General features: G+C 38.2%; 2 protein-coding genes across 7 annotated transcripts in view; one reads left to right on the forward strand and one right to left on the reverse strand.

Annotated features, from left to right (window-relative positions):
- SIM2 (SIM bHLH transcription factor 2) overlaps positions 1-6849 on the forward strand; it is a 58596-nt gene extending 51747 nt beyond the window's left edge. For all 3 annotated transcript variants that reach the window (XM_051644202.1, XM_051644203.1, XM_051644204.1), the window contains exon 11: positions 6122-6849. In XM_051644202.1, coding sequence (XP_051500162.1) covers positions 6122-6849 — 728 coding nt within the window. The remainder of the gene's footprint in view (positions 1-6121) is intronic.
- Positions 6850-10263: 3414 nt separating this feature from the next.
- Positions 10264-22487, reverse strand: part of HLCS (holocarboxylase synthetase) — a 123525-nt gene continuing 111301 nt past the window's right edge. For all 4 annotated transcript variants that reach the window (XM_051644197.1, XM_051644199.1, XM_051644201.1 and 1 more), the window contains 4 exons: positions 22049-22209; positions 18807-18921; positions 15356-15569; positions 10264-14866 (listed from right to left, as the gene is read on the reverse strand). In XM_051644197.1, the coding sequence (XP_051500157.1) occupies positions 14698-14866; positions 15356-15569; positions 18807-18921; positions 22049-22209 (659 nt within the window). In that variant the 3' untranslated portion in view covers positions 10264-14697. The remainder of the gene's footprint in view (positions 14867-15355; positions 15570-18806; positions 18922-22048; positions 22210-22487) is intronic.

The following is a 22487-nucleotide window of genomic DNA, read 5'->3' on the forward strand; positions in this document are numbered from 1 at the left end:
TGACGACCTATAAGAAATAACCTTGCAAAGCTATAAAGTAACTAAATGTAAGGAAGTTCAAGACACACTCTAATAATTTCATCTCATATACATTACATCTGTCACCATTTTGACTATTTAAAAATCAGTGATAAAGACTGACTGGTTGACATACTGCTGTAAAGTTAAACGGAAACTCTCCTTTCTTCTAGCTTCAATGAGGGTGGGATAGAAAAAGCAGTACTGGAAATTTAAAATAAAAAAGCTAGGAAAGATAGGTTCAAGATTCATGTGTACCAGAAATAAGTATTTATTCACTTAGGGAGATGACATTAGGTATCCTAGATATGAATGGATTATTTGCAGATGCTACATCAGACAGAAGATGGTATTAGAGATTGAGGGAGTCTCTCCACAGAGGAGCAAATAACTTCTGCCCAGGGTTTTGTCCTTCACAAGACCATTTGACCTCACCTAGCTAAAGGTAGCATTTTATTTTACTGCTCTGTGTTTAGGTTGAAAATGAGCAAGGCTGAAGCTCTTCTTACAGACTAGTGGAGGTTAAAATGTTTTTCCGAGTCCATGCTCCTCTAATGTGCAGGCTTCCTTTTGTTGCTGCCGTGGGTTGGGTGTGAAAAAGAGTAGCTTTAGAGCAAAAATAAGAAATGGTTTAGTCCTTTCTAAAGATGCTGTATCTTCAGAGGTTGGGGGATGGGGAGGGGTGAAGCTACATATTTTGAGGATAAATACAAGGACTGAAGTGTATCCTGCAGACTCCCAGTAAGTCTGCAGGAACAAAGCTATTCTAGGTGTACAGAAGTCAGCCTGGCTTCTTCTCTGCTTCTAGAAAACAGATGCTGTGAGACTGACCAAGGAAATAGATCCACCCCTTGCTGGTCAGAGGGTGCCCTGAAGTACACTGAAAAAATGTGGAAAGAACAGCCTGTTCTCTGAACAGGCTGTAAAATTGTCCATGGCCATAAAATCTGCCAGAAAAGCCCAGTGAGCATAGCAGCAGACAAGCAATTTACCATCAGTCGGTTGATATGGGCAGATAACTCCTAGTAAATATATTAAGTCAGAAGGATTCCACAGGAATACTGTTAAATATGTTAGGGGGGAAAAAAAATCTGTAAAAAAACTGCAAGCAACTGCTGGTATTTTTCAACTTCATCCTGCATGCATACCTTCTCCATTTCCTCATGAAGAGGAAAACGGAGCTGTGGTACCAATGGTTCTCATGGTTCTACTTCTACTAAATATTTTGTTGCTTAAGTCGGAATATATGGCTTCTCTTTGGAGCACAGATGTATTTTAATGGATGCTTAGCTGCTGAGCACTTGATGAAAATCAATTTGGTACAATTAATTCTCTGCAAAAGCTCTTACAATCATAATATTTAGAAAGAAAAGAAGAATATGGTCCAAACCAAGCCTGGTCAGAGATCATTGCTTGAGTCCTTAAACAGTGTTATAAAAGGATTTATATCTAACTGTTCCAGGCTTGTTTCCTCCTGAGGTAGAATTTGCCCTCTTGTAGTTTTGCTGAGGCTGATGGCAGAAGAGAAAACTGAACCTCTAGAAGCGACTTTTTGCTTTTAATAGAGAGGGGCATCTGATCTTCCTTATTCTGTCAACTGCTGCTTTTTCCAGTGGTTCACTGAGAAACTGACAGCCAGTAAGCTTCAAAGCAGAGAGGATCTGCTTAGCATCATTATCTTTAATCCAAAGGCAATGCCAAATATGACATCTGGCAACCGGGTTGGATGTTAGGGCTATTCCACATCACATCCATAGAGGCATCTGCCAAAAATGCCGTAGGCCAGAAACATATTTCTCTATGGAAAATAGCTTTTTTTGGAGAGATCAGAGCATTTAAGATGACATGCCAAGCCATCAAAGCTCTGGAAAAGCACGTAGCAGATAAAACTGCCTGCAAATCAGATGCTGCCGCCTCAAAATCTGGTTTTGAAGCTTCTTCCAGTTTTTTCCAGCTGGCCTAATCATTCGAGAAAGCAAACATCTTCTTAGTCAGGGACGTTTCCTTTTTACACTTGAATGTATACATTACTACTGTAGGTCCCACAGCACCCACTTCTAATTAAGTTATGCTGTTGGCCAGTCTGTACTGTGTGAAGCTTAGTGCCACTAATCATGGCAAGACTCAGGAAATGACAAAGAATACTAAGCATATCTGTGAAAACCTCTGGTCCATCTTCCTCTCCTACCTCCCAGGTTTAGCCTGTGACTACTGGAAAAATGTAGGGTATCTGCTTTGAAAAGTGTATTCCACTAGAGGCAAAGAGGTTTTCATTGGTTTTGGAGGGAGAATAATGGAGAACATACAGTAATTACATCATCAGCCAATGTCTCAGATTATTTGCAATTAAGAGTTCAGACCAGGACACAGTACAAATATTAAGCTAATCTAAAAAACGTCTTTTTCATGGACAGTATTGAGATCTGTTACATCTTTGCATTGTTTGACATGAAGGAAGTTCAGCATGTCTCTATGACACAGGAGTGTGCAACCTCAACAGCACAGCAGCTCTGCTCATTGGTGTCCAGCAAAACTCAGAGCACGGGAGTAATTGATCCTCTTCTCCGAAGGCCCTCTGGTACAAAGGATTATGAAACACTGAAACATCATGGGCTACAAGTCAACATGCAAGCGTTGGCACATTGTCTTTTCAGAGCATGTAGTAACAATCTGGAGCACACTCTCCCAGAAGCCCCAGAAAAAATATGTAAGACAGATCATGCATGAAGAGGGCTTCATTTGTGTCCTGAAAACAGAGGAGGCTTTTCACAGACAGAATGCAGAACTCTGCTAAGGACTACAGGCCTTTTGCATGAAGATCAGTGCTGAGTACCAGCCTATCTTTGCTTCAGCCTGGTTCCAAGAACCTTTTATTTCATTTTTACTGAAATAGATCGGGGCTATGAGAGAACTAGGAGCAGCTCTACCTATTAATGACTTGGTACGGAAAGACATGCTTGTCAATGAAAAACCCTTCCTGCAAGCATCCTTCCCCATTGAGCACCATCTGATTTTTGACTGTTCTATTTAAAGGTGAGGAGGGAATGCTCCTCACTGCTACATCATGCTTGTATATATAGACATGCTATGTTTCAAACTAAGACGAATACCTGCTAGAGTAGCCTTCCTGTTCCCACTTGGATGGTTGGATGCCAAAGTCTGAGCAGGCTGGCAGGTCATGGGGCTCTTTATCTCCAGCTTTTCCCTCAACTTGCCTGAGCTGTACCCTGTGCACCAGCGGGAAGGCAGAGGTACTTGGCAAGAATTACCTGAGACGTGATGCCTGAGGGACTGTTTTCCTTGTTGCAGTGGTAGGCTGCTATGACTGAAGGCAGTGTAAGTAGCAATGGCCTTCTAGAAAGCTACTGTCACTCTGGCATAAAACACAGCATTAGATGTGCAGTTTATCTACCTCACTTGGCAGAGCTGAGTTGCTCTGGCAGAAGAGTGGTCTGGGAAAGCATCCCAAATTGATGCACTCACTTCAATGACTGTAAAGAGTGCTTCAGTACTGCAGAAGTGTGGAATGCATGGGAGCCCTGTGCACCTGCTGAGAAGGGACTCCAGCAACTGCCCACATGCCAGACAGCTGGAAGCAATCCTGGGGTGCTGCCCTTCAACAGCAGTGCAGAGCAGCTGGTCAGCTTTCTATTGTCTTCTGTATGAAAAATCTCCCCAGAAGGAGTCTTTCCCAAGGCATCCTTGTGTTTTTCTCTGCAAAGGAAGACAAAAGCAGGTTGAAGGCTAGCTCCAGTAACTGTTCTGAAAAAAACAAACAAACAAACAAAGACAAAAATTACTGTGCTTTGTTGCACTGCAGACACCACTTGCTTAACTGTCTGCTCTAACTCCACGAATGTGCTGACAACTTTAATGGAAGCCTGCAAACAATTAACTAGACGCTTACCTTCTTCCTCAACACAAGAGATGAAAACCATGTTTGAAAAATGGGATAGAACAAAATGGATAATCTAAATCTCCAAGTATGCAAATTACTTGCTAGTATGAAGAAGATGGCCATCAGCCCTGCAGAACTTAAGATTACAAAATGGAAGATACCAAGATGCAGGCCAACCAGTCTAGCTGTGATGCTTCGGCTTCTTACAAGTGTGGGCTCCAAAAATGGGAAAGGACCATCTTTTTTTCAGATTAGATTCTTAAAGTAACAATACTCCATGCTGCAGTGAGAGAACAAACTCTTTACTCCTGTGGGTGTCTCATGTTGGAAGAACACTAAAACCAGTATACCAGATTAGTTAAACCAAATCAGTTATACATCAGTAGCTCTCAGCATGGATACTTATTTAATGGTAAAAATGCCAAATGTGGAGTTAAAATTCTAGTAGTATAATTACACTGGTAACATTTCCAAGTTGTACTCAAACGTGGCTGAATGCCTGTTTTGATTTGTGATCTAAGAGGGCCATTTTTCAACAGCTGATGAGAAATCAGTTTACTTAGGATTGCAAATACTTCTTGGTACCAAACGTATACATGGAAATTGAAAAGAATAACTTGAAAGTTTATTGTTTCTAGGAGGGTGGTGGGTTGATCAAGAAGAAATTGGATCCAGATTCCTGTTAAAATTCTGGTGTTAATTATGTGGTGTAACTCCCTCTGAAATTAATGAAGCTGTGCATATAAAAAAAAGGTACAATTGAGCTATTTCTGCTTCCTCTGTTATACATCAAGGCTTTGCCAGTCTACTATAGCACAGGGAATATTTAATTATTAGTGAGTACAGTTACGTCAGCAACCACTACAGGGAAACTCCAACACTTTTAAGATGTTGAATAAGATCATTAGAAAAACAGAAAATCCCTTTTACAAAAGGCACTTAGGTGTCCAGAGCTTTCAGTGAGCATAACACAAAATAGTTTAGGTTTAATTTAAGAAATTTGGTAAGTGCTTCACTTACCCTTTAACATAAAACTTTCAAACACGCTTTGTAGGAGTAGTGTAACTGTCAAACTGTTTGTACAAGACAGTGCAAGAAAAATTAGTACTTGCCTCATTTTAGCCATGCTCTATAGGAATAAACCAGTGGCTTTTTCTCCTGACATTTGTAGATGGAGTGTACAAAAAGGAAAACTGCATAAGCCAAGCAGAACATTGTAACAGCAATTCCAATTGTTTCAAGAGTTCAGTTATCATGCAGAAATGTAAGACAAAATGAACCCTACTGAATGTATTTTACAGAAAAAGCCTGAATAGAAATTCTAGGTTCATACTCTACTGAACATTTAAGAATCTAGCTTCTAATTTTCCATGTATATCCAGTTTAGTAATCCCACATTCATCAAACGTTCTCAGTGTATGTTTTAGATTACATTTATATTAGACATAAAGCTTTATTATATGATAGTAATCTAAAAGCAGTGATACAGAATTACTCAAGAAGTATCTCTGTTGCTTTTCAGTTGAAGTTTTTAATATTTGATGCTAGGTTTTCAAGGAGAAAAAGCGAAACCTTTAACATGACACAATCTAGACACTATACATATCACAAATAGCTACCAACAACTAGATAATGATGCATCAGTATCAAACACTACACACTCTCTTCTTTCCTTGCAAGGGCAGGTGTCCAATATACCTCCAGAATGACAGGAAAAATAAATTCTGGCTTACTCTAATAATGGAATATTTGACATGTAATAAATGTTACCCTTCCTTTGGTAAATTGTTCAATAAATCTCTGAAAAGACCTTTCCTGAGGTCAAGGTTTTTGATAGCAGGTCACATTTCCAAATGATTATTTGGTTTGATTTCCCCAATTTGACCATATTAACAATGACAGTGATTTATAATTACGTAGCCAAACAAACAAATGGGCATTTCACATGGAAAGCCTTTTAGAATTGCTCAACACTGCTGGCCCTTCTGAATGGGTTGGGTTTGGTTTTTTTTAACTTTTCAATACTGCCTTAAAAAGACTCATCCAAAACCACTGAGGCAAATGGGAATGTCTCTGATGTCTTCACTGGGACTTGGATCTGGCCCAAACCAAATGGGTACTAGAGTTCAGTCATAAAAAGTGTCATAGTCTAACTATTATTTGAGCTTGTTATCAGTAATTAACATGTTTTCTCTTTTCTGCAAGTGCCCATATCAAACAGAAGATACAGCCAAGATGCTCTATCTGACAACTTTACAAGCTGCACAGCACCTATGCCAGGCAGCAGATACAAAGAAGAGATTTATGATTCCAGCATCATGAAACCTAACAAAATAGAAACCAGGATTCAGCCACCTCACCACCTCATTAAAGAAGAAAACAAGTTAGCTTTTAACAGAGACCTACAAGAAAAAATGAGCATTAATGAAAGTTCTTTTTCAAACTCAATAGCTAACTCCTTGCTGCCAAAATCAGAATGTTTCCAGTCTAAAGCTATAGGACAACTAAGTCATCTCCTGCCAATGCCCTCAGTATATGAGCAAACAAGAAGGATTTGTATGAAAGACCCCAAATATGGGCACATTAATCACCATGCTGCAAACCTGGATGAACTGGACAGTGATGAGAGAATGACTGCAAAGCTTGATCATGACTCTGAAAGTGAACGTGTGATGGATGTGAGACCCTCTGGACAAGTTCCATTTGTGCTTCTAAATTATCACCATGTTTTAGCCAAACATGGTACGTTTCAAACTTCCTCATGTACAGCGACAGGACATGTAGGAGAAAATTATGGATACAATTCTGAGGAAGTAAATACATTTATTTACAAAAACCAAAGCCCTTCATCAGCTTCTTCTCCAGAGGCCCACAAGGAATCTGCACTACCCCATTACATTGGAACTTCTGTAATAATAGCCAATGGAAGGTGACAGTAACAGAGTAGTATTTACATTTAATTAAGAAGCCAAACTGTAATGATTTGCAAAAAGCATGAGAAAACATGGTTGCATTTACTGAGCATGGCTGAAGGCCAATGAGGGACAGACTCGTGTTTGTGGCAAACCACATGTGACAGTACCTTCAAGGTCAGGAAAAAACCCTACATCTAGCTTCCATGCTTCGTTTTCACAGATTAAGGTCTGGTGCCAGTGAGAAGACATGTTACAGATCTTATTTTTGTTATTTTATAGTGTGCAACAAAATTAAATGATAGGTGTTATATGCAGAGATTTATATGAAGAACATTTTTTTTCCTTAACCTCTCTTTCTCAAAATGCATTCAAGATTTTTTTATCATTATCATAAACTATACACTCTAGCTTAGATATTTTGACAAACTGTGTGAAACCTTAAATCAACTCTGCACCCAGGTGTTAAACACCCTGACAAAGAAAGTTTGTTTAAAGAGTGGTGATTTTCAGTATCCATAATACAGCTGTATTAACTAAACAGAATTCAGTTTGGACAGAACTTATTTATTAATAACCTGAAAGTTTTAAAACTAAATAAATCAAATTAAAATTTGATTTATTTAACATAGATTCCAGTCTTCTGAGATTGCTACCACCACCATTTATCTTGACAAGGAACGATACGACAAATTAATATACACAAAGATACATATTAAAGGGTTACAGGTCCTGTCATGGTGAATTGGGACAAATTGCATAGCATGAACTAAACACTATTATTCCCCATCAAATGTTGTAATAAGAAAAAGAAACTTCTAAAAAGTGTGTTTCACTGAGTATTCTGGGAGAAGGCTGTGCAGATTTTTCCAACCACCCAGTAAAAAATACATCTTCATAATAGCACCAGAAAGGTTTTCTTTATAGTCAAGGGAATAACAAACGTTTATGCTTTATTTTAACCTTACTAGTAGCCTTCTGAAGTCTGAAAGGCTCAGCTTTTAACACACTGAACTTCCTTAAGCATAAATCTCATTGTCAACACAAAGGTAAGATTAATATTTGACCGATTTGTGCACTTCACAAATAATGTCAGTGGACAAACTGACTCTGGAAAATCGAAAAGTCGCTGCACAACCACAAAACCCAAAGTTGCACTTAAAGTAAAGCCAGACTTGAGCCATCGGGTTTGGAACTGAACTCTTTCTTCATCTCAGTTTGTGCTGATCAACGGTAGCAAGCAAAAAAGCATTCAGCACACATTTCCATTTTGTCCAGCCTACTAGGAATAGATCTCCCTCCTTTTTTTACTTATTTGTAAAGTTCACAAACAAGGAGACCTACGGATCTGTGTGCATTTAATTGACAACAGTCGGTCCCTTTGTTGTTCAGCCCCTTCCCCATTGGCTGTGAGCTCTTGATAAAATAAGGAATGACTTCCTAAATAATAGCCATAAATATCAACAGCAAGAGTTGTAGATCTGAGTCAGCAACACTTAGCTGTATTTCTTAGCCCAATTCAAGGCTAGTTTACATTTTTAAAACTTTCCCTCTCTTACCGGACTCTCTTGAAAGAGACCTTCACTAAAGAAAACACTTACCTGGCTTGTGCAATATGGAAAAACACTTGCTCATGAGTTGCACCTTCTCAGATAAAAATGTAATGAAATACACACTTTTTAAAAATTGCATGTTCTCTGACTTTTATATGCAGCAATAATACTCAGTCACCTTCTTGATGTGTGAATATTTATTGCTGTGAGTACAGAAAAATACTTTAAGAACATGTTTTAAAACAATTTTCAGTATTTTTATTCATTCCTATTAAAAGGTTAACAGAGAAGGCTTTAGTATGAAGTTAAGCTGATGTTCATTTGGAAGCTTACAGTCATCTGACTTCCTATTTGCTAAAAATGCATGAAAAATATTTTTTGTGATAAATGTAACAAAATATACCTAATCAACCATTAGCAGAATACTGACTTAAAAGAAAAAAAGGAGAACCAAAGAAGCAGATTCACCCACTCAGTATAACTGTGCTCTTTGATTCATCTGACATGAGAGAAGTTACCAAGTGTACGGAAACGCTGTGAGTGCGTATTATGGTCATTCTGACTTTACAAATTGAAGTGATGCGACACAAGTGGGCTTCAGAGAGGCTTTGGCTAATAGCCTTCCCAGCCAGTGTTACTAATAAACAGGCCCAACTCCTTAAAAGATACAATTATGCTAAGGCTTGTATGTTAATTTTGGTAAATTGAAACCATGCCCTATAAAGGGGTAACTGACATTGTTTTCATCATTAAAAAGAAACCTGATGCACAACTCTCTCATACTGCACTTTTCTCTATACCTCATTAGTGGCACTGCTGCACACAAAGTCAATCTGGTGCATTTTTCTGTTCTTTTAAGTACTTCTCTCACTATAAAAACATGTTTTCAGGAATGTACAAATTAGGCTTCGGTTAAAAAAAATAAAAAATGCCATCAATATTTTTCAGTAAAATACCACAAAATATTTTTCCAGCGTCTACCTTGTTATTCACACCTCCAGGCTCTACTCAATGAGCCTGAGCAGAGGAGGTGTTCCATCATTCTCCCGCAGATGTTTTACAGGATATGATATTCAGGTACATGAACTTTCCCCGTGAGGCAATAATGAACCAATTATGCATTCACATATGATAATGCAGGGTAGGTTTAGAAAGGAGCTGTGATTAAAAAAGCAAATGTGTGAAACAATTTTTCTACCATTCCAAAACAGAAACAGCAATTGCACGTTCACATCTGGAATGTGAGTAAATTATACTCAGAGAAAAATACGACTTTTAGTCAGTTAAACTACAGATGTTCATAGCACACTGGTCCTGCAGCATGTGGCACAGCCATTGACAGTGGCAATGTTCTCAATAATTGGAAAAAATTACGTCATACAAGTGGAGTGTGAATTGGAATATATTATGAAAATAATCTAATTTCTCTCAGCCGTACTTGTTTGAGGCTATGTAGATACCTCTGTCATGCAACTCGATAGGATTTTAACTCTTAGGGGAGTTCAGACCTGGCAAGGAAACAATGTGGAGAGTGAGACAGAGGGGGAATATTTCACCAAAATGCAAAGCTGGAAACATGAATCCCATATCGAGGTCTCAAAATTTGTATCCTATTAATAACAGAAACACTGCAATGTAAATAAAGTGATAAGGGAAACGAACTTCTCCCTGAGGTTGCAGTAGCCCTATAGTTTGATGAAGGTTATAGAAGTAATTTAATGAAATTAAGCACAGTGTAAGATTGGAGAATAGCTGTAAGATTGGAGAATATATCACACAGATAAAGTGCAAATGAATGGAGAACCTTCCAGAATACCAGTATTTCTCTAAAAATCACAGAACAGGGTACCACGTATTTTTTCAACACTCGTCACACTTCAGAAACAACTCAGAGATAATTTTATTTTTCCATTTTTTTTCCTGAACATTAGATTTTGCTTTTTTTATATGATGCAGATAAAAGCTATTTGGCAAATGTAGGTGAAAAAGCACGCAAAACAAACAACCTATTAATGCTCAGAATTATATATGTATTCCCTAAAAATGTAAAGCATTTTGCTTATTTATTATGTAAAACAAAACTGTTAAAAGGTTAATAAAATCCTGTAGCCAAAGGAAAAGTGAGTTGGATTTCTCCTTTAACTGCAAAACACAGGGTTTCACAAAGAATAACCTCACATATTTGAAAACTTATGTGAATTGTAGTATGTACTATATTTCAGTTAAAACACTAAAAAAATACAAGGATATTTTGCATTTATTGCATTTTAGCCACACTGCATTTTAAAGGAAGGTGCTGGGAGAACTGAAAACAACAGAGACTCACTAATGAAAGGCACTAATGCAAGACACCCAAAGATGCCACCAGCTCACAATTCTTCTCTGCAGTTCCTTCTCCTCAGTTGTGTGCTACGTGATGCAGCCTGCGGCTTGGCAGCATTTTCTGACCTCTGTTCTTCTCTCAGTCCAGACTTAATTTCTTTGGTGTCTGCTCAGTGCAGTGCATCACTGCAGGAACTTATGCATGCAAATGCTTTTATCAAACCAGTTGCCCCCAGGAATCAGCTCTTTGTGGCACAGATTGTGACTGACATTAAGCTGTACTTCAATTTCTTTTTTTTTTTTAATATATCTACTGTATATTACAAAGTAGTTGCAGAGAGTAATTGCTTAGGCTACTGATGTCTTGTAGCTGAATCAGAAAAAGCAAAGAAATAAAAAAAATCGTTGTACAATGAAGCAGCAGCATAAAGAATTAAATGCTTTAATATTATTTCTAGGTAATAGCCCTTGAAGTAGATTATATTTTTTGGATGTATTTTAAAAACGCTCTGAAGTCTTATAAAATCTTTTACTAGAAGTGAGATGTACTGCTCAAACTCTTAAACATTAAGTACATTATTACTTTTTCAAATCTTTGGAAACAGTACTGGTGCTGACTGGACTCAACTCACCAACTCCTTCTGAACACAGACACGTGCCAACATGCCCAGCTTGCTTGGAAGAAGTTTTCCTATCAATAAACAATCTCTACAAATATTTTCACAATGTGTAATGAGAAATGTAGTAACAGAGTCCAGGAGGAAAAAAAATGAAGTCACAGAAATATGGATACTGTAATAAATGTTTTCTGAAAGCACTTCATCAAGAAAATAGTTTAAGATATGACATCAGCCTCAGAAGGAAAGAGGTGTTTTACTAATCGAGACAGTTGAATGAAATGAAACATTTTCAGTGCATTACTTCTGGATCTGGAGTTCTCTGAGTCTCTCCATGCCTGTGTCTAGGGACACTACACCACATTTGTCTGGCCTAGGTAAAGAACAATGATTTTCAGACAAAAATGTTGTGGCTTTCTGGGTGTGCCAAGTTTGGAATAAAAGGAGTAAGGCTACCGGCTGTGCTCCCCATCGGCCTTAATGTGAGGGCCCTCCAGGAATGCCCACCGGCTCCCTCAGCAACAGCCACCACACAGGACCGGCTTGCCATACAATGGGAATTGTCTTGGTTCTTCTGAAGGAAAGGTCAGGTTTGCAACAAACACTTCATCCAACTCAAGGCTGTTTCCTCAAGACAACAGGTAGATTTTTATACATGGAATAGGCCACTAAAAACTCCAGGCAAAGCGGCATGTTCCCACAGCACCCACCTAAGCTTCGACACATCCACGCTTGGTTAGTTCTTACTCACAGAAAAGAAGTTCAATGCTAAGTTTCCTTCCAGTGCAAAAATTTTCAGAATAATCTAAGTCAGAATAGAACAAGCATTTCATTAAAAAGGCTCTCAAGAAAACCAAAAGGAACAACAGCAACTAGGAAATATTGCTGCATTTTATTATCAAAAAAACCCTCTGCCTGCTGCTCAGACTGGTAGTGTGGCTGACTCAAGGTCTACAGGTCCATTCTACCCTTCACATGGGAACATGTTTTGCCATTTTCCCCCATCCTCCTTTTACAGTATCTGTCCCTAGAGCTGGCAGAGTGTATTTTAACAAAGCAATTCAAGTCAAAATCTGATGCATGACCTGGTTGTTAAACCTCTACAGGCACTCATCACTCTACCTATAACACGAGGAGAATCCAAGGTGCTTCCTACAGACACATCTTACAGTACCAAAACAGTGAAAGTATTTCAGCTACAAATACTGGATTGAGGCACAGATCTAAAGTTCTGTAAGACTCTGTGGTCTGCAAAGCAGTGCCAGAGCTATGCTTTCCACAACTGATCTGCAGCAGCTCATAAGCTGCTTGCAGGAAAAGGTAGAAGTGAAAATGCAAAAGGAAGATGTGAGTGTTGTGTAGGCACACACAGGTTTTTATAGGTGTGTATATAAATGAGAGCTTCTTTTTACTTAAACTCTATTAACTCAGGCTCAAGTTTAATTTGATTACAATATGCATTAATATTTGATCCTGAAATAAAGGTAGCTGCCAAGAATTAAGAGCCCAAAGCAGTTGTAGAAAGCATCTGGTGGGAAAAAGCAAAAACTGGTGTTCATGTGTATCATTTTAACTCTGCCAATTAACAGCTGTCTACACTGAGCTGTACAGTTCTATGAAATACTGGTGTGCAGTCTCATGTGATGCGGATTATGGAGCAAAACAGAATGGAAGATGGACAACCAGACACACAAACACCAAATCCCCTGTGATATGGAACATAAAATCCTAAATGTAATAGGGACAGCTTAATCTCTAGCACTTGCTGCCAAACTACCTAAACTCTAATATATGAGGATTACTCTAAATTACCATCACAGACAAGCTTCCTTGTTTTAAGACTTCTTGGCTTTGTAACTGAAACAATCTACTAACACGTTCAGATAGTTTATGAGGTGAAGTCTAACCTAAAAAAAACAATTTCTGGCTAGTAGGCAGATGTCCTTTGTGAAAACACATTTGGCTGATCCACCTTCGGTAAGGACAAGGTAACGCAATAAGCAGTGATGCCCAATCCAGGAAATTAAGCTGGTCACATTGCACCTATGACAAACTCTTAATCTGCAGGGAACTGCTGGAAGTGCTGTGATGGCCAAGCCTCCTGGCGCAAATTCACCTTGCCCAGGAGAAAAACCTGACAACCTGCAACACATGGAGGCTCCCACATGCCTGCTTCATGCCGCTTTCCAGTCATGACCAAGCCATCCCACCTAAGCTGGAACTGTGCAGCCAGCCCCAGAGCAAGCTGCTGTCAGGTCAGAAGATGTCTAATCTCTTGCTTTTAATGGTTAGCAGCAAAACCAGATGCCCTGCTTTGGGAAAGGGGGTGACAGCAAAACCAACTGAAGACAATTGTCCAAAGACAATTTGGACACCAGTAAACTAGGTGTTTTCTCTTTTCCACTGTAGTAGCTGTTTCTGGAAGGGATTTTAAGAGCAGAGCATTTTTCTCTTATTTATTCACTTAACTTCACTATTATTACAACAGAATTACTATTAAATTATAAACTATTTTGACTTCCCTGTCCTGACATCGGATTCTACAATAAACTGGAGAAGAGGATTGCAACTAAGTGACACACTGCTCCAGTGGGCTACCCTGACGGGTGCTAAAGGCCTCTTGGAAGAGTACGATTTAAAGGAGAGATGAGACAATTTACTCAGATCCAACTGACTAAAATGAGCAGAGTACAAGTTATTTGGCTAAGCACCCACAGCTCTTCAGTGCTGATGGAAAACTCCCCAAAAATGCAAGGCAACCATGTTGGAGCTGCAGACCTGAGACTAAAGCACAGGATGGTAAACTGTTGTACAGGCCCACATGGAGAATCAAATCAGCAACTCTCTGCTTAGACCTTAATCTAAACACAGCGGTAATCCCAATAATCCCAAAAAATATAATGAGCTTTTCCAGCTGTTTCCACCGCAGACAACATGTAAACCAGAATTTAGTGTCGAAAAACAAAGTAAAAATGTAAATATTGTACTGCATTGTGCTAATGCAAAATAAAAACACAGAGACAAGAAAAGAAAATATTTAGCCACTTCAGTTTCTCAAATACAGTTTGTAAATTAAGAGAAAGTTCTGTTCATTGGAAAGTAATCCTGTGCAAACAGGCACCTTTTAAAGAATAAATGCCTACAAAGAATGGCAAAATGTGTGTTTTTGAAGTTAATATGAAAGAATTAAGGCAATGAGATAATCACCTCTTCTTAACTGTTGAAGTTGTCTACATCAAACAACAAAGACACCAGAAAATCAGAAGAAATAAAAATAAATCAAGCTATCAACTACCCTTCCCACTTTTAGGCAAGTTTAGCTACTCTGTGCCAAACAGTCAAAAGCCTCCCTTTTTTACAGTGAGCTCTGAGAACTATCAATGCTTTGGGACTATGAGGTTTCTCAGCATGTCGAAAGAGTTGCCATCTGGGTGCACAGACTCTACACCCTTGCCTTCTTCATGAACTTGAAGGAATCCATAATCATCTATCCCAACTATCCACGCAATTGGGCCCTCCTCGCTGTGGAGACGAACTTGCTTCCCACTGCAAATAAAGAGAACCAGACAGGAATTACTTGGTGGACGCTGCACTAACAACTCAAAATAGCTCAGAGGACTAATGTCTAGCAGAATAGTTTTATTTCCCTCTTCACTCATCCTTTACAGAGAATGATTTTCAACAGCACTTCTACTTGGTTCAGTTTCTTTCTGTGAAATTAGCAGAGTTGGAGTTAATCCAATCTATTTTTTAATAAAAGACATCAGTACAGCAGCTTCATCACTAGCTAAACAAATAATTCCCAATTCTTTTGTTTTGAGATGGTACTCATTAACCACCTAGAAGCATTCTTTAACTCAGGCTAGTCCATTGATTTTACAACGTGCTATTTTTATTCCCTCTCCCAAAACCATACAAAATAAGGAAAACATTTTAATTAAGTCACTGGTATTAAAGGCAATCTAGTAGAAAAAGCAGAAAAAGATCCATAAGTTATTTCCAACTTATAAGAAAGTTTAAGAACATTATTCTTACCTGTGAACCCAGTACTTGTAATAACGGGGAAGAACTCCATTGGGCCCTTTCTCCTGGAAAATATCTATAAGCCTCTCTAGCACAGTTACAGTTCTTGCAATAAGACAGTCTGGAGTTAAAGGCTTCAGCTCTGTCCTCTCTTCCTTGTTAAATTTTGTGATGAGATCATTGATGCATATGGTGGGGTTGCTGTTATTCACATTAAATCCAAAGCCTGAAGGAGACAAACCAAAAGAAAAGGACACGACCTGTAAATCTGAACACTTTGTTACCACCAGAAGGTCAGTACTTTACTTAACTACTTGATGCAATTCTCTCTAAGGATGATTCCAGTAGCTGTTTTTCTGCAGTCTCTTACATCTTTAAATCTTCCCATCTAACTAAAAATCTCAATCTGGATTTTGTTTGTTTCTTCATTTTAAAATGCCTCCTCACAATTGCAGAAGTAAATCCAGTGCAGTCTGCCAACAACACACCATCCTGTCAATGAGGGTTAGGAAGATGCTAAGTGGTAGCTTGCATGTTGGTTGCAGTTAACATCAAAGTGAGATATTCTTTTACTCTTTGGAAGCTGAGGTCATTAGATAATTGAGAGTCAATCATTGATCATAGTCTAAGATGGGGGTTTATCTTTCACTCTAAAATTTAATTAACAGACCTTTCTGTTTACTACAGTTAGCTGATTGTATTCTCTGAAAAAGAAAGCCTTTTTTTCTCAGCTGATAAGCCTTGTCTGGCTTGCTCTGAAAAGCCCAGAAGATGTAACTTTGCTGTTTGAGATTCCAATTTGCTTAATCTATTTTACCACAGCATACCCTTTAGAAGCCTCCAATGTCTTGCTGAGATTTCTCCAGCTAGAATAACGTTGGCAAAACGCCTTTCTTGCTTAAATATGGCTCTTGGGGCCTTTTTTGCAGCTTGCTGAAACAGGCTTTGAGGGATGTAAAGAAATACATTGTATTACCTGTTTATTTTTTTCTCCTAATCATTTGAATTTTTCTTTCCTTAGGCTTTTAGGATAAAACCCCTGGCTGTCAATCAGGTTTAGACATGATACACCTCCATCTGCAAGAAGGTCCAGATGCACTGTTTGGCAAATTTGCTATTAATGAGACTATTCATATATGAAAGTAATGAGTACTAGCTATGAGAAGAAGGATCTCTTCAGTGAAAAGAACTTTTTGATTTTTAAATGGCAGGAGAATGCAAGCAAAGAAAGCCACAGTCCCATACCCTACGGAAGTAAGGAGAAACTTACTACCAGAAAGAGACAAAAGAAAACAAACTGGAAAACCTAATGTGCCATGCCAGCAAATCCCAACTCAGCTGGTTACACTCAAATATGGTGCAAGTGAAGAGAGAGTGACCATGGTCATTAAGCTGCGACTGGTACTGTCAGGGTGCGTAATGGTACCTTAGAGCTCATCTGTAGGCTCAGGGCACTCAGGCATCTATGTATGGAGATCACTAGTTAGTAATCCAAAAAAACATGTTTTTTTAGAAACATGTTTAAAAGCATGTGTTTAAAGTCAGGTATGCTTAAAAGAGGAAACAAATCGTGTCATCTGTGAGGCCTTGAGCACACGTTAGAGGTGGAAAGGCAGGTTTGTCTTTCACCTTATTCTTCTAAGGTACTTCTCAGAGCAGTGAAGCCAGGCAGATCATCTTTGATTTTGATTCTTACCCTTACATATGGGATACTCTTCATGAGTGCCATAACAGTGAGGTCTAGGAAAGGAATCTGCATGACTGTAGAGAGGGAGTGATGCACCTGGCTTATTTATCCTATTGTAGAAGTTTGATCTCATTGCTACTTCTAACACAAGAAGTTAGATGTCACGAGACACCCCTACTCCTCTCAGTGACATACATCACTGAAATGATTAAAAGACCCTTGGACTAGCATGTGGCAAGTAAGTTTCAATCTTAGAAGCTTCCAGGTGAAAGAAAGTTGATATATACCTCAGACCTTTCACCACCAAGATAACTCCTATGGACATCAGAGGAAATACATACAGAAATCTTCCAGTTGAATTTGAATGTTTTGGTGTTTAGGGTAAGAAACACAAGGTCGAAAAGACAGATGTAACGTGCAAAGAGATATATGATAAGATGAACTATTTTTTTTAGCTATTTTTGCTTTTCTTGTGTTAACCAGAACAAGCTCTGGAAAAACATATGGAAGCAGTAAATGGTTGATGGGGCACAGAGAGAATTTTTATGTGCCTCAGTGCAACTTCTATTCTTTATATGCAGATTATTTACAAAATGACGATATAACAATTGAACAGAAAGTTTAATGGCTGGGCATGTTTCACAGAAGGTGGTGATGACTGCTTTAACTCTTTTGCTTGTTTGCACTTTAAAATTTACATCACCTGGATAGAAATGATATCATGCACAGACTTTCTTTGCAAGATAGTTATCTCCTGTACTACATTCAAATATAAACTGAATATTACCACCTTCTTCTTTAAACTCGGTAAGAAACTTTGATTCAGTATTTTAGACATAGCAGAGAGAATTATTTTTGGAACCAGAACCTAAAGCTCTGCTGGCAGTTTTCTACACACGTCTGACAGATCTGTGCTGCTGCTGGTCAAGGGAAAAACTTTCCTTAACAAATAGCAGGATGATTATCAGACTCGAAATTATAAAACCATCTCACTACTTATTTGGACACCTAAATGACTTCCCTTGCTACACCACTGGGGCTTGTTGGAAAATACATGTACAGTCTTTCTGAGATTGGCTGTGCCACCTTTTTGGAACCAGCTTTCCAGGTAGACTGTTTATTTTCACAATTAACAAATCCATTGTTGCTCTTTATTCCCTGACTCACCCTTCCCAATCACTTTGCAGCCACTTCCCAAACACTTTTTAAGAAAACTAAAGAAAGTGATTAATTAACCAAATCCTTCCTTCACTGCTGCTTCACTAGCAACATTCCAGTTTCTAGAAAGGCAGCAACAGAAACAAGTTATGAATACATTTTAAAAGGATGGAAGGAGAAATTCTACTACTGGAAGAAGAAACATTACTATGTGTGCATAGCTCTTTTTCTCCTGATTTACAAGGCACTTGCTTAATTTAAATATCTGTCATGTTGCTAAAAAAAAAGAAAACTGAAAAACTTGATACATTTCCCAGCATATTCTACTAGCTTTGCAATAGATCAAGGAGGACATTTTCCCTCTCTTCTGTAATGCTTTCTTTGAACTCCACTGCATCAGCCCAGATGCTTGTGTTTAATTTTTCCTTCCTTGTCAAGCTTTTAGAATTATTAAGAAGGATGAAAACATTTACTTTTTGTGCTTCCTTTTGAATTAATATTGTGCTTTATTGCCTTATGCCGGCTGTCATTATTTGTTCTTGTCCTTATCATTTTAACTCAAAAATACATTAATAACATTTTTTTTTTCAGAAAAAAAGCTCGAAAGTAGACATTTACCTATAAGTATATGAAATGTTGTTTCAACAAGCGTAGAGTTTACCAGAACTCCGCCTAGCTTCATAAGATCACTGTAGTAAATATCATTTGGCCATTTTACTCGCAGCTCAATATCCTAAAGAAACAAAAACATACTTTTAGAAACACTTTGCTCTTTGATACTGATTATCAGAACACAGCTCATTCATTACTCTATATTCTATATTTTCTGTACCTCTTTGCCGCACTGAATGTGATACTCTCAACTTCATAAATAGGTTCTCAAACCTGTTTAACTGCTCCAAATATGTTAGGGAAGAAGTCATAGTAACATGGTTACATGGTTTACTAAGGAGGTTGGAAGCTATCAGTGAAAAGTGTCTATTTACTAAGAAAACCAAAATAAGTAGATGAGATAATTAAGACTGAGGGTGACCAAAAGGGGGAACTATGGATACTAAAGGTTTTCACTCTCAAAACTGTAATTATATTATTGTATAATTAATTTTCTTCATTCATGACTGCCTACTAGACATTTAAAAGATCTTTTCAAGAAAGATGCAAACTGTGGCCATCACTGTGGCTCACTGCTGATAAACAATCAGGGTAAGCCCACAATAACGTCAACACTGTAGCTGAGATTTTTCGCAGAAACCAGACAAGGAGACAATGACATCCTGAATTTCAGAAAGGAAATTTAGCAGACAGGAGAAATTCCAGTTCACAACTATGTAAATACTTCAGTAATGTCCTAAATATATTCACGCTTTCAGCAGCTACACTCAAGCAACACCACGGAGCTGGAAACACAAACTGTGCTGTGTGACACCGTTCCAGCGCAATAGAGACGTTTTTGTTGAAACCACAGAACTGAACTGAACTTTGCACCAGCTACTTAAACACAAAAAGAAAGCAAATGTGCTTCCTGTAGTTTGAAAAACTGCGTATGACTGTATCCCGAGGGGCAAATCATGGTAGGTGCTCCAGGACTACAAGAGTCACATTCCCTCCTATTGTAGATTATGAAATCCCTTTACAGGATGTGTGAAAACTGCAGCTGGGTCCATGTCTACTTTCCTGACAGATTTAAAGGCCAGAGAGGAGTCCATTACACATACATTGACAGGAAATACTACCTGATTTTGCTATCAAAGCATTCTAAGGAAGAGGATCACGAATTCGTATTCATTATGGAAAACAACTTGACTCTTCGCACTGAGAAAAGATTTACAGAACACTCCTGAGATATGTGAAGTATGACACAGTTGCACAGTATTATCAGTGTTAAGAGATCTTCCAGAGAGCCATGCAGTAGATCTTACTTAAGGAAGACACACAACTGTAAGACACCAGGCACTAGCTGGTCAACTGAAGTGACAGCAAGCATGAAGAACAACCAAGTCAACTGGGTATTCTCAGGATGTAAACTACACAGCAGAGACTGCCACAAAATGTAGTTACAAGGTACTGCTCAACTATCCACATGTCAAAGACACAATGGGGGTAACAAAATATGCTGGAAAAGAAACACAGTCTTATCTTCTCTTACTACGGAGTGAATGGAAAAGTAAAGCATCCTCTTGACATGAGGCCCATTTGTATTTGCTGCACTAACATCTGACAGTAAAACTTCCAACTGAGCAGTTAGATTATCCCCAGGAGGCCCCTGAACAAAGACCTCAGTTGCTGGCTGTTTAGCACAGTCAACATTTCTGGCAATCCTGAGAAGGATGACTGGCTGATAAACAGACATGGGTGTTTCTGATTTTTTAACAGAAATCCTGAAATGGACTTTGAGCATAGTGAAAGACATTAAAGTTTGTTAAAGTATGATTAAGATTCTGACATAGGTATGGAAATTTGGAGGAGAGAATGAAACTTCATCTACAGATTAGCCCAACGTTTGCAGCTGCTGCAGTTTGCATGGCCTGGCTGTTCACCTGACAAAGAAAAGCCCTGCATTACCTAAGGCTAAAGGGGAAACTTGAGCACAGAGTTTCTGATAAAGCTTTCAGTTTCCTTGCTCTAACATGGTTGAGTCCAAACTCTTAACATTGGTTTCACCCATTGTCTAGGGTGGATGCACTATCAGAGAGGTTCAGTAGTTTCTTCTTGGTCATAGCAAGCTATGAACTGTACATGTGCTGTGTACAGTACATGTATTATTGATACATACTGGTTTTATATTAACATTTAGGACTACAGTCACCTTTTCCCTTTTGAATGGAATAAAATAAAGAATGCCATAATATACCAGGGTAGGCATACAGAAGCAAAACCACCTCCATTCCTAAATTAACTCCTTCCCCAGTCAGACTCATATTTTATTAAACTAACTCGTCCCGTCTATTTTGTATGGTTAAATTATTCACTCTAGCCAAATATTTTTTATTGCAAATTTTAGCCTTAAGCATTTTGGGTTTATAGTCACGTTACAAAGCACTGAAGTTAGAAGGTTTTAATAGAAAGGCTGACAGACCCTAAGCTACAGCAAAGCTATTGGGTGCCACTATAATAAACTTCATGTGTAAATGTGTATAAGTCATTGATTTTCTGTAATATAGGAAACATATGCTTTAGTCAACTACTTCTGTAAAATACCAAAGTTTTATAGTTAGCAAATATTAGGAAATGGTAACATTAAAAAGGAGATCTATGAGGTGATGAAGAAGACTGCTTCTTCATTTTAATACTGATGACAGGACACTTGATTCCCTCTTGAGAGCAATACTCCTAAGTTCTTGCTTTAGAAATCAGTTTTCAACCTTAAACAAGGGTTGGAAAAATCCTTTAAAAGGGATAAAGTGACCACTGAAACAGCATCAACAAAAAAAGCAGAAAAGGATTTGTCAGTTTTATTAATTTTTCTTTCCTCCTTCTTCCCCTACTCCTTCAAAATAAAAACAAAGTAACTCAATTGTGACACAAACAAAATGGACATTTTCTTTATTGATGAAGACTGAGTCTTAAGTTTCACAAGATTATGAGTGAAATTAGTGTAGTATACTTAATAAGCTCAGTAAAAGACATTATTCATCATATATACACACACACACACACACACACACACACACACACACACACACACTAGATTTCTTAAAATAAATAAATAATCAAACATGCACAATGGCTAAGTTTACCACTATATTTCTGCTGAAGAACTGTATCATGCATCCAGTCATTCTACACATAGAAGACATGGTCAAAATTTGAATTTCATGACAATGGAAGCATGAATTTTGAGATAAATTAGAATGACATACCTCATATCCTGGTATTGATCTAACCGACTCTACCACTGCCAAGGACACCAGGTGTTGAATAAAAGGAATTCTCTGGCCCAGGTTGGAATGTAGAGGAATGGTGATATGTAAAGTGGATAGTGCACAACCCAGGGGACTGAGCCAAACATTTCCACCACGACCTGGGGAGGGGGAGAAAAAAAAACTAACTTCAAGTATAGAAAAAAATATTTATAAAAAAGATCACTTTGTTAATGTAGACAACTACAAAAGAGAAAGATTCAGTAGTATCCACCCAAGAATCTACCATAAGTCCTATAATAAAGTTTCCAAACTATTTTTGAAAGAAAAATGGTTAAAGTGCACAGCTTTTTATTAAAAAAAAAAACCCAGCAGGTTGTTTAATGTGCATGCTGCTGCTCAGTTTCCTAGAATGTCCTAAATTATGTGCTTCCAGGTT

This window comes from Apus apus, chromosome 1, assembly GCF_020740795.1.
Source record: "Apus apus isolate bApuApu2 chromosome 1, bApuApu2.pri.cur, whole genome shotgun sequence".
Taxonomy (NCBI): domain Eukaryota; kingdom Metazoa; phylum Chordata; class Aves; order Apodiformes; family Apodidae; genus Apus; species Apus apus.